Source organism: Capsicum annuum, chromosome 1, assembly GCF_002878395.1.
Source record: "Capsicum annuum cultivar UCD-10X-F1 chromosome 1, UCD10Xv1.1, whole genome shotgun sequence".
NCBI classification, from domain to species: Eukaryota; Viridiplantae; Streptophyta; class Magnoliopsida; order Solanales; family Solanaceae; genus Capsicum; species Capsicum annuum.
Window position 1 is genome coordinate 136,663,179 of NC_061111.1, and position 12,897 is coordinate 136,676,075.

At 32.3% G+C, this 12,897-nt stretch overlaps 1 protein-coding gene across 1 annotated transcript; it reads right to left on the reverse strand.

Annotated features, from left to right (window-relative positions):
* Window positions 1-3,156: 3,156 nt before the first annotated feature.
* On the reverse strand, window positions 3,157-10,458 carry LOC107856134. Its single transcript, XM_016701134.2, has 2 exons — window positions 9,731-10,458; window positions 3,157-3,893 (listed from the first exon to the last, which is right to left on the reverse strand). The coding sequence occupies exons 1-2, from the start codon at window positions 9,796-9,798 to the stop codon at window positions 3,536-3,538; spliced, it is 426 nt and encodes a 141-aa protein (XP_016556620.1). The 5' UTR covers window positions 9,799-10,458; the 3' UTR covers window positions 3,157-3,535.
* Window positions 10,459-12,897: the final 2,439 nt, after the last annotated feature.

Sequence of the window (12,897 nt, forward strand, 5' to 3'; positions counted from 1 at the left end):
ACAAGAAAGGAAAAGATGAAAATAGAAAAAAGAAAGAGAAAATAAAAAAATAAAATAAAATGAAGGAGAGTAATAGAAAATAGGGAAAGAGAAAATACATGAGAGACTATGAATAGTAATTATGGGTAATTAATAGATAAGAGGGGCTATAAATTATAATTAATTAAAATTTAGGCTAAATAAAATAATTAAGAGTCTATATTTTTTAAGTCACGCAGTTATCCTTTATAAAACTAGCGACATCAGTACACTCATGGTGAAAGTATAGATCCTCTATAACGTCTATCTCGTCTATACTCTATAACCATTCAAGCGACTATTAAAGATGGGACAACAGAAAATTTATATAAGGAGATTCAACAAAATTAACAGAGTACTATTTCGAGGTTAGGATTTGAACCGTGACCTAATTTTTGAATTTCCATTACAACAATCAAATCTTGAGATATTTCTATATGTCAAAGGAATATACCTAAAGCAGTTACTTCCTTCGTACCAAATTTTTTAATTTAATTTTTTATTTTATTTATCTTTTTAATTAATTAAGAAGAGATAATTTTTTTCCTTCATATTTTATCTTTTGCATTAATTACTTTTTTCTTTAAATTAAAATATAAACATCATTTAATAGAGGTATTATGATAAACTAACCATATTATTAATTATATTTTTTAATCAATATTTCATCTCAATTTAGAATGAAGGAAGTAGTCTATTAAAAGCAAGTTAATTATAACATGGACGTAACCTACTATAATATTTTGGATTTGTCAGGTTAACCAAGGAATCAATCCCCTCCAAGTTGGGAAATATAATTGAACTTATTTTCAAGGAATCAATCCCCTCCAAGTTGGGAAATATAATTGAACTTATTTTCTTGGGATCTTTCAGAAATAGCTTCACTTTGCTGTAAATTTTACCTTTTATAATCATATTTTACATAATTATTATTTATAGTCGTTGTACTCAATTTACTCCCTCTGTATTCAATTTTATAAATAGTTTGTATTCATATAAAATATAAATACAGTACCTACTTAGCCACTATATTTGATTCACAGCTGTTGTATTCATTTTTACTCAGTGGTTTGTATTCATAAAAAAACATAAATACACTATATATTTAGTCTTATCAAAAATACTACCATTTTTTATATTTTTTCTTTTTCGTAGTTTCCTCGGTTTTACTTCTTCTTTTTTCTATTTTTATTTTTTTCGTTTTTTACTTTTCGCTTTTCTCTCTCTCTCTTCTATTTTTTTTTCTTCTTTGATTTTTTTTGGTTTTCTTTTTTGTAATTATTTTCTTTATCCTTTTTTTTGTTCTATTTTATATTTTTTTTGTATTTTTAAAAATATGGCTACTGAAGCACAAAGCATGGATGATAACGTAAATACCATAATTATTTATCGTATTTGTAGTTACACTGTCAGTATATTTTTGTATTCATTAATACAACTGTATTTGCATTTGTATTTTAAAGTTCGCTCTTATATTTGTATTTTTTTAGTCTGCATTTATATTTATATTTTATAGTTCGCACTTGTATTTGTATCTGTTAGTTTGCACCATAATTTAATATTTTATATAATTCATACTTGATTTTAAAGAACTTTTTTGTATTTGTATTTTATAATTGACTGTATATTATATTGGATTATATTTGTATTGTGGTTTTATTATGTTTGTATATTTAAATTATATTTGTATTTGTAATCTATTTTTGTCGATGTCTTTTTAATTTAAAGAATTATTTTGTATTTGTAGTTGTATTTGTAAGTTGATTGCATATTGTATTTAGTCATGATTAAGTACAATTTATCATTTTTATTTGTATACAAACAAGTAAATGCATTAATTGTATTTTCTTGATTCTAAAATATATAAATATGTATTTGTATGTCAAAATTATCATTCGTATATGTAAATAAACAAATATCACTTGATACAAATACAATTACAAACACATGAAATAAATAATTTTCCAAATACAAATACAATATGTATTTGTATATATTGTATTTGTATAAAAAATTGAACTGTATTTATTTGTATCAATAAATATAACTCATATCAATAAATACAAACAAATATTCATAAAAAGAAAATCAATCATTCCTTTTCAATAATTAAAATATACAAATGATAGTTCACACTTGTATCTGTATATCATGGTTTACATTTGTATTTGTATTTTATAGTTCACACTTGTATTTGTATGTTATAGTTCGCATTTGTATTTTATAGTTCGCACTTGTATTTGTGTTTGCTAATTCGCACAAATAATAAAAAAAAGAAAAATACAAAAAAATAAGAAGAGTAATAGAAAATAGAGAAAAAAAGAAAAAAAAGAAGGAAAAAATAAAAGGAAAATGGAAAAAGAAAACGAAAAGAAAAAGGTGAAAAAAGAGAGAGAATAAAAAAAAAGGAAAAAAAAAGGAGAGTAATAGAAAAAAAGAAAAAAAAAACATGAGAGAGACTATGAATTATAATTAGGAATAATTAATAGGCAAGAGGAAGCTATAAATTATAATTAATTGAAACTTAAGCTAAATAGGGTAATTAGGAGTCTATGTTTAGTAAGTTACGTAGTTATCCCTATTTTCTTTAGGCCACTAGTTCAACCGGGCCCTTCCAGTTTTTATTTGGTTTTCGTAACCCACTCGCTCGACTAATCCAAACTTGCATAGCATAAGACTTGATTAAAAGACAAAGTGCTCCCTAATATCATGAGTTTCTCATTATCAGAGCATGAAACTAAGACTTCTAATTGAGGGTGGTGGGATGGAATCTTGTCCATCCTACCGAACTCTGCATATGTCCAATACTGCAACAATAACGACTACAAGGTTGAGTCTCAAACAAGTTGGAGTCGACTAATGTAGAAATGGAAGCAGTAGTAACATTTTAGTCTTTGAACTTCGAATGGGGAAACTAAATTGTGACACATGAACTCCAGGGAGGACAAAAAAGTAGCATAAGCAAAGTTATCTCTAATATTGACTTTGCATTCCCAACAGCCACAAACACCCAGCAAGAAAAGGTTCTGCCAATGTCTTGGTCAGTGAGAGTGCTTAATAGAGCTAATAAGGACTCTGCATGATTGTTAATATGCAATACAGTTAACAATTTGGAAAGTAAAGAAGTTAACAGAAACATAATTCAAGTGAAAAATTTCACTAAAGTTGAAATAGTTACAAGGGGACCTATATAGATGAATGATCTAGTAAGCACTGTCTGAGTATCTCTGAGTAACTAGGCAATAAAGAAGAATATTTACTTCATGGACAAAACAAAGACTTAATAAGAGAAGCATTTGCACTGTAGTTTAACTATATTTTGTTTACACCTTGTCCTGAATCTTGCAACCTTTCCAACACTGATGTTTTCAAGGTTTCTAGTCCTCATCCCAAGTTTTAGAATATCGATCATTTCAAATCTTCTACTCCTGTTTTTCATGGTTTTTAATGTTCACCGTCTGCATATTTTCTTTAGTTATGTTGGTATACTTTGCTGTGTTACCTTCAGTTCATCCTCTCAAGCTTTGCTCATTTGCAAAGTTTTAGCAAGACCAATACTTAAAAGTTCTTCATTATTACCACCTTTCCTGCCTACATTTGGTCCTCCACTTGCAAGTTCGGCACTATCAAGTAAGTTGAGCTTGTAACCACCTTTGTTATTGTTATCCTTGCTCTCTAGTGGCACCATTTCCTTAACTATATATGGCTCATTTCCATCTTTACCTGACTTTCCATTTGAAGCCTCAAGTATTTTGCTTAGTAGTTTTGATTTCACCCGAGTCTCCCTTTCTCTGGCAGTTCCATCATTCGAAACTGAAGAAGATTGGCTTTGGGTGCTACTAGGCACAATAATTTTTTTCTTCATGAGCTTCTTCCTGCATAAAGATGTTAAAGTTATACAATATCAGCTGCTACTTTCTAGTTTGACTAAGTGTAGCTATATTTTAGAATTCAGTTAGTACTTTGTTATTTTTAGCTTGTGATATATTTCCTTGTTTTGTAGTACTGAAGATATTTGTTCCTTAAGTTTTGGAGAATTTGTTTAGTAGAATTAAAGTAGTGGTTTAGTGGGATAATGACTCTTTAAAATATTTAAGCCCATAAAGGCCACTAAGCGTATTGAATAAAAGTATTCAGCCACATACTCTGCAAATGGTTATCACGTTTCTATTCTCTTCTATTCTTCCTGCTATTTTTCTTTTCGACTATTGAGTTTTCTATTCTATTGAGTTCATCATTTGGCATCAGAGCCAGATTTAAAGGAGAGAAAGAGAAGTCATACAGAACATATATTAGCCGTTGGTGGCAACAACCATCTTTATGAACATAGTCAGTTGTTTTACAAAAAATAAAATGACTGATTTTCGAGCCATAGGTGGAGTGAAGAAACTCAACCACCAGAATTATAAAAACTGGATGACATATATGGCCTTCTACATTAAAGGTCAAGATATTTGGGAGTTCATTAATGGAAGCGAAGTCAAACCAGGGTAGAAGAACCAAATGACGCATTGAGAAAATAGAAGATTAAAGCAAGAAAGACATTATTTGCCCTCAAAACCACCATCGAAGAAATGTAGAACATATACGAGATGCTGAAGCACCAAAGAAAGCTTGGGACATGCTGGCTTCACTCTTTTCAAAGAAGAATGAAACACGACAACAACTTTTAGAAAGTGAATTATTGTTGATAGCTTAAAATGATATGAGCATTGCACAATACTCTCACAAAGTGAAGTCTACCAATTGTGAAATTTCAAAATTAGAACCAATAACTCCAATTAGGGAAACTAGGATGAAAATAATAATTATTCATGGTTTGAGATCTAAATATAGAAACTTTGTTACTGCAGTACAGGGATGGCAAAATGAACCATCACTTGCGGAGTTCGAGAATTTGCTTCCTGGACAAGAAGCTATAGTAAAGCAAATGAGTGGAGTTCCACAGAAAGGTAAGGAGGAAGCGCTCTACGTCAACAAAAGCAGAGGGAACTCCAAGCGGTACAATGTAGGTGGATAAAAAAGAAATGATAATAAGCCAAAAAGTTATCAAAGAGAGGGAAACTATCGTGCAGGGGAGCTTTAAAGAATCAATGGAGCAAAAACAAGAGCTTTGAAGAAAAGTGCCATAACTATGGAAAGAAGGGCCATAAAGTCAAGTTTTGCTGGTTCAATAAAAGGTCTATTGAGAGAAATGCTGCTACCACTTCTGGTCCAAAGGAAAATAGTGAAGATGATTGAGATGTTGAAGCATTCTTTGCTGTTGAACAAGAGGAGTTAGCTTTTACTGTAACAACCGCTAAGCAAATTGACTATAAAAAGACTGGATTGTTAATTTTGAATGCTTAAATCATATGACTGGCGACAAAGAGAAGCTGCAAAGTCTGTTTAAGTACAAGGGAAGCCAAGAGGTAGTGACAGTCGACGACATAAAATTATTGATAGCTCACTTCGGTAAGGCTGTAGTGTCTCTAAATAATTGTGCTGATCTGATGCTTTTCTAAAATGTTTATCCTGTACTAGGTTTGAATAAAAATCTTCTTTTAGTAGCACAATTGACATCTTTGGGTCACTTTGTTTTGTTTGGTCTACAAAATGTAAGGATATTTCATGATCTTGAGATTAAAGAAGCCAGTAATGAAGGGAGAAAAATTGAATTTTGTCTATGTAATATTGGCAGAAATCACATATATAGACAAGACAAGGAAGAATGAAACCGCAAACTTATGGCATATGAGCTTAGTCACGTTAGCTACGGGAAACTTAGTTTCATGATGGAAAAGTCAATGTTGAAGGGTCTTCCTAAACTTCAGTAAGGACAAATGTGATATGTGCAGGCTGCCAGTATAGTAAAATGCATCAGCTTCCATATGAGGAGTCTAAATATAAGGCCAAGGAACCATTGGAGTTAATTCACTCAGATATGTTTGGACCTGTCAAGCAAGTCTCTATTGGCGGGATGAAATATATGTAATCTTCATTAATGATTTTTCCAGGTATATGTGTGTTTACTTTTTAAAGGAAAAGTTTGATACATTTTCAAAATTTAAGAGTTCAAAGAGGTTGATAAAGCAGAAGTTGACAAGAAAATTTTTTACCTGAAAACTAACAATGGTGGGGAATATACCTCGTACGAATTTGCTGAGTTCCTTTGAAAATGTTGAATGTATCATCAGTTCACATATCCAAATACGATGCAATAGAATGGCATAGTAGAAAGGAAGAATAGACACCTAGCATAAGTTTATCAGAAAATGCTTCACGCAAAAAATATTTTGGGACAAGTTTTGGCGAAAGTTATGGAGTCTGCAGTTTTTGTGATCAATAGACTTCCTCAACAAAGGTTAAGTTTTCTTTCATCTTTAGAGAAGTTGTGGAACATGAAATATTCAGTTAGCTATTTTCATGTTTTTGGATATGTATGCTATGTGTTTATACCTAATTATTTACACATCTGTTAGGTATATTTTTGTAGGGGGTATGATAGTCAATGAAAATTGTGGCAATGTTGTGATCCAGCGGTGAGGAAGTGCTGAACTTCTCGAAATGTGATATTTGATGAAGCCTCTTCATAGTGGTCTTTAAATACGGGACTATTTCCAAATTCAGATGCTCTCAAATACGAATTGGACTCATTTCATATTTAGTTGAGTCTAGATAAAACTAAAGATGAAGCTAATGAGCGAAGACGGTGTGACTCAAAATACTTGGAAAAATGGTTTGAGACAACAACCAAGTGAAGAAGGTAAGCTAAATGAAGCAAACACATTACCTACACTTGAAAGGTCAACAAGGATCAGAAAGCAAAACCCCCAAGTATCAGAAAGCAAAACCCCCAAGTATGCCAATGCTGCCATAGTAGAAGAAGAAGATGAAAGAGAGTGAGAAACTCTTGATGAAACATTCCATAATTTAAAATGGATTAAAGCTATGAAGGAGAAAATCCTTACACTAGAACTGAATCAAATTTGGGAGCTCGTGGCAAAGCTAAAGAATGTCAAACCCGTTTCTCGTAAATGGATTTAAAGATAAAGCGTCACACCAATGGATCGATTGAAAGGCATAAAGCTCGTATCATAGCCCAGGGTTTTTTTCAGCAATATGGATAAGATTATGATGAAATATTTTTACTACCATCAGGATTCTACTTGCACTTGGAGCTAGTAAAGATTGGAACCTTGAGTAGATGGATGTAAAAAATGTATTTTTGCGTGGAGAGTTGGATCGGGAGATCTATATGTGCCAACCAATGGGTTTTAGGAGTCAAGATCATCCTGAGTATATGTGTAAGCTTCAAAAGGCGCTATATGGATTAAAGCAAGCGCCAAGGGCATGGTATGGTAAGATTTTAGAATTTCTTACTCATAGTGGTTATTCTGTACCATCGATAGATTCTAGCTTGTTTGTCAAAAATGTTGGAAGAAAACTAACTATTGTACTAGTATATGTGGATTATCTAAACCTAATAAGAGATTGTAAAGAAATTCTCTAAATCAAGAAGAATTTGTCAGTTCGCTTCCAGGTGAAGAAACTCGAACAACTCAACCATTTTCTTGGCTTGGAGGTTGATTGTAATGGAGAAGGAATTTGCTTGCATTAGAAAAAAATTTCAAAGATTTGTTGAAGAAGTATGGGATGTAATTGCAAACTAATCTCAACACCACTGGAGCCAAATACTAAGATATGTGCACATGAAGGAAAAGATTTAGAAGATGTGATAATGTATCGATAATTTGGTAGGTAGCCCAATTTATTTAACTCAGATTCGACCTGATATTTCTTTTGCAGTTGGTGTGATAATTTACTACATGCATAATCCAAAGAAGCACCACATGGAGGCTTTTCGGTGAATACTAAGATATGTGAAATGTACGATTTATTATGGTCTTTTGTACAAGAAAGGTGAAGAATGCAAGTTGGTTGGATTCCATGACAATGAATACGGAGGGGACCATGATACCCGTCATTTAACTATTGGCTTTGTGTTTAAGCTTGAAGCTGGAGAAATTTCTTAGTGCAACAAAAGGCAACCAACAGTGTTGTTGTCAACAACAAAAGTAGAGTATCGGGCAACTGTAGTTGTAGCTCAAGAAAGTACATAGTTTATGCAGTTGATGAAGGACTTGCAACAATCGATTGGATATGCAGTTCCCTTGTACTGTGAGAATTATTTAGCGATCTGCTTGGCTGAAAATCCTATTTTTCATGCAAGGACTAAGAATGTGGAAATACATTACCATTTCATCAGATAAAAAGTGTTGCAAGGAGAGATTGACATAGAGTATATTAAAACTGAGCAACAAATTGCAGATGTGTTCACAAAAGGATTAAATGTTAATAAGTTTAAAAGTTTATGTCAGCAGTTAGGCATGGTTAAGACAGGAGCTGATGTCAAGAGAGAGTGTTAAAGTTGTACAACATCAACGACTTTCTAGTTTGACTAAGTCTGTAGTAGCTATATTTTAGCATTTAGTTAGTATTTTGTTATTTTTAGCTTGTGATATTTTTTGTTGTTTTGTAGTACTACAGATATGTGTTCTTTAAGTTTAGGAGAACTTGTTTAGTAGAATTACAGTAGTGGTTTAGTGGGATAATGACTCTTCATAATATGTAAGCCTATATAAGGCCACTAAGCATATTGAATAAAAGTATTCAACCACATTCTCTGCAGACGGTTATCATATTTCTCTTGTCTTCCATTCTTTCTGCTTTTTTTTCAACTATTATGTTTTTTGTTCTATTGAGTTCATCAAAATATTCTGAAATTGGTATATTGTCATCCTCATCTTATGATTCTACAACTTTTATTTCACAATTGTGCAAAAATTCATAACATACAGAGGCATTCATCTTTTCGTGGTGTCTCTACAATATTCTTAGTACCCTTTTTATGAGCTCTAGACAACTGTCCCTTTACTAGATATTGAACTGCATCCTTGGGTGCAACATTTTAGTTCTTCCACCACTCCAAGTATCATCTGTTGACATTTGGCTCGACAAACCTAGAAGGTATACAGATCTTGACATCTTCAATTGGTCTGTTATAATTGGCCCAAGCACTTTTTGGAGTATGACCACTAGCATTCTTCACACAATCGAGCACATATTGATCGAATCCAAATTTTGTTGAAACTCTATGTGAACTATAATGTTCAACACAATCCATTTTAACTAGTTCAGAAGCTCTAATATGTCGAGAAAAAAATTAAGATTTCACTTCCCAACTTTGGTCTAACCACCACATATTCATCCTTTTCCTTGTACAATTTGATAATGTCCTAATTCTTTAAAATATCAACAATATAAGGATGCCACAGAAGATATTTAGGTGCAGAATCGATTTCACTCCTAGGATCCACACTACTTAGTTCTTCAACCTTATGCCATCTAGATACTCGTGGCTCCCCATAGTAGATGACAGTACTAGTCTTAGGCTGTAAATTAGGAAATCTTTCCCAAGCCCATAGCTGAACCAAATAAAGTGGAGCGTGAATGATAAGATCCGATTCATATTTGATAAATCTAGAATTACTAATTTTTTTCAGTGTTCTTAGATAACAAAGATACAATCGACTGTTTAAGAAAGTTCAGATCCCTATAAATACTAGCAAGAACAACAAGTGTAAGTGCTATTAGAATTCCTTGAGAAAGATAAATTGCAATAGGTAAAAGATCTCTATCCATAGTACAACTTTTAGGTTGAATCACAAACCTAGACAACCAAAGGGCCAAAAATGCAACATGCTCCAAATGGTCAACTCTGCCATCAAGATACTCCATCCAGGCATGATGATAATCATTCACCTTCCCTTTTATGATAATATGATAAGACTCACAAACCCTTTTTCAATTTCAACAGAATCTTTAGTTTTGCCAGGTTCCAACACAGAGTGTCCTAAAACAAAAAAACAACGAAAACTACCATATCCTCAAAAGAAATAGTTCCTTATCCCTATGGCAAGATGAATGTATTAGTCTCTATACACCATTGCTCTGCTAGCATAATAATCAAATCATTGTGCTTATAAATCTTAAATGTTGAAGCTATAAAGGATTCAAAGACTAGCTTTTTTCCATATCTCTTGGTGTAAAGGTTTTAACTCATTCACCCATTTAAACCATCTTGTATGTATGTAGAACCACCTCTAAATAGAACCTTTGGTGAAGAACAACAAGTAACTTTGGATCTTGAACGGACAAAAGAGGAGTTTTTTGGTAAAGGGTATTGTTGGTTTAAGAAAATGGGCAACTCTAAAAATAGGTTTTACTTGTTCATTGTTAAAATAAAGCATGGAAGCTCAATCCGACATTGAGAGCTCAAGGAACAAATAGAGAAATATACAGGGAAAAAGGAAAATGAAAAAATTTATTGAATTTCTAAGGAACTTGTACAAAATATCTAGATTGTTCATTGTATATAGACAATTCTGACAATTCTATAATCAACTTAGCCAACTGATAGCTCAGCTCCAGTTCACTCCAATTAGCTACCACTAACCAGCTAACTAACATCTACTTGCACAGTAAAAATCGAGACTATCTCCTAGTCGTATACGGTTCTTAGAACCACAAGTGATCTCAAGCTAACTCATATACGGGTATAATGCATGAACAACTGATTAAAACATATACAAAATCTAAATTAACTGAGCAAAAACATAATCATGAGATAATCTTTTTCAATACATTACTGTTCAAAGTTTACAACACTGTCATCTGAAAGAAAGAGGAACTTAAACTGCATATAATGATTCTGATTTATCATCTATGAAGACTCTACTAATACTGACTATAGGTAGTTGGGACATCACCCCCAACTATTTCTAATCATTACATACGAATAAGAAAATAAAATACAAGAACTGCAACTAACTTGAGTCCTCAAAATAAAAGAACTCATCAGTGCTGGTTAAATGTTGTGATCTGCCTAACTATGATCCTGAGAGTAAACACTTGAATCTACATCACATAAAAAAATGTAGGCAGAAAAGGTATACGATCAGTACTTTGGAATGTACTGAGTATGAGAGATATGCACTAGTCATGAAAATACTTAAAACATGCTTTAAAACAGAGGACATAACTATTTGCTGAAATATACATTTAAGACATGGCTATACGTAAAAGCTGTGATAGTCTAAAATTGTTAGCATAAAAGAATGTAAAACTAAAGTGAGGGTCATGTATGAATACTGGGTGTGAAATTGTGGGATGTGAACTGATACAATGACCAAGTAAATAAACTTATAATTTATCAATACTGTACTGAATAAATTGATTACAAGGTTATGCATGATTTGGAACTAAAACATAATCTGAGGAATATGGGAGCTAACCATAACCAACATTCCCCAATATGAGCAAATTAGGGTCCAACCTGTAACCCAATTTGGAAGGGTGTTAGTACCTTGCCAAGGATACCAACACTAGCTGTCGTAGATCCACTAAACTAAGGTCTTAAAAGACTAGGCTGTCATGCCTCAACTAACAGGTGACCTTTTATAACCTACGGTGGCAATGTATTTCTAGAACTTAGGGATTGCTACTAAAAGTCTCAAGCCTAAACTGACAGGTGAGCCTTCATCCCTATGTTCACTCGGTGCTAATTATTACTCCCAACTGAATGATACTGAAAATTGTACTATCCATTATGATTATATTCTGGAAATATCAACAATGGATAATCTAGAGTGCACAAAATCATGTAAATTGATATATGCATGAATCCTAGGTATCGTATTCATAACCCACCAGCTCTAACTAATGAAACTGAATATGATAATATTAAAAACTGATCATAATAGGAAAAAATGGGAAATTTTATAGTACGAGTCCAAAATTATGAATTTCCTAACATACCGAGAGTTCATAATTCATAGTTTGTAAAAATACTAATTTTCATAGGAAAACATGGCATGTCAACTAATATAGATTGAAATATGTAAAATCATGATACATAGTGCTTAATAGTCTTGAAATTGATAAATCTCATATAGCTTGATCATATACTTAAAATCTTAACTAATATCATATAAAACATGCATGGATTTGAGAATAGCATGAATGATATAATATGGGACTAAGAAATCATGAATAATCATTAAAACATGCCTATGAGTGACAAATATATCATGGGGAATTGGATTTAAGCTTAGAGTAACAATTGGGTAAAACCCTAGTTTATGAAGATTATAAAATTCATGAACAAAAATCACAATTTGGGCATGAGGATGAAAGGAGATCCTCATTGAATACCCACATACTTGATTACTTTTGATTCTTGAATTGAAGTTTTGAGGATTTAAACTTAGAGATGAAGAACCCTAATTTCTTATTTTGGATGAGTGGAAAATCACATGTTTCTTGAGTAATTTATTTGGTGTGTTTGTATTCGAAGTTGTTTTGACTTTATATTCAGCCTTAGAATAGCTTAAATGACGTAGTTTTAAGGTTAAAAGAGTGGGAAAATAACAAAAAAATCCTTAGAATCCGTCTAGAAAACTCCTAGAAGCAGTCCCGATGACTCTGGCAATGACTCATTATGTGTGGCCATGAGTCGTTGCTTGAGTCATGGTCAGGATCCCAAATTTCGGACCCTACTACTGTGTTAATGACTCCCTCTAATGACCCATTATGTCTAATAACAAGTTGTTATCATGGCCGTTATAACTAGACAACTTTGACAGTGCTTTAGTAATTTGGCCATAACTTTTCACCCCAATATCAAATTAAGGAAAAATTGGCAGCTTTGGAAAGATAACTCAATTATCTATCTATTAGTTGGTATTGAGATAAAAACATCCTTATTAAGATAAAAGTTTTGCTTGTTTTAAGTTGACTATAGTTATATTTTTCACAAGAATTTAATCGTTAAGGGAT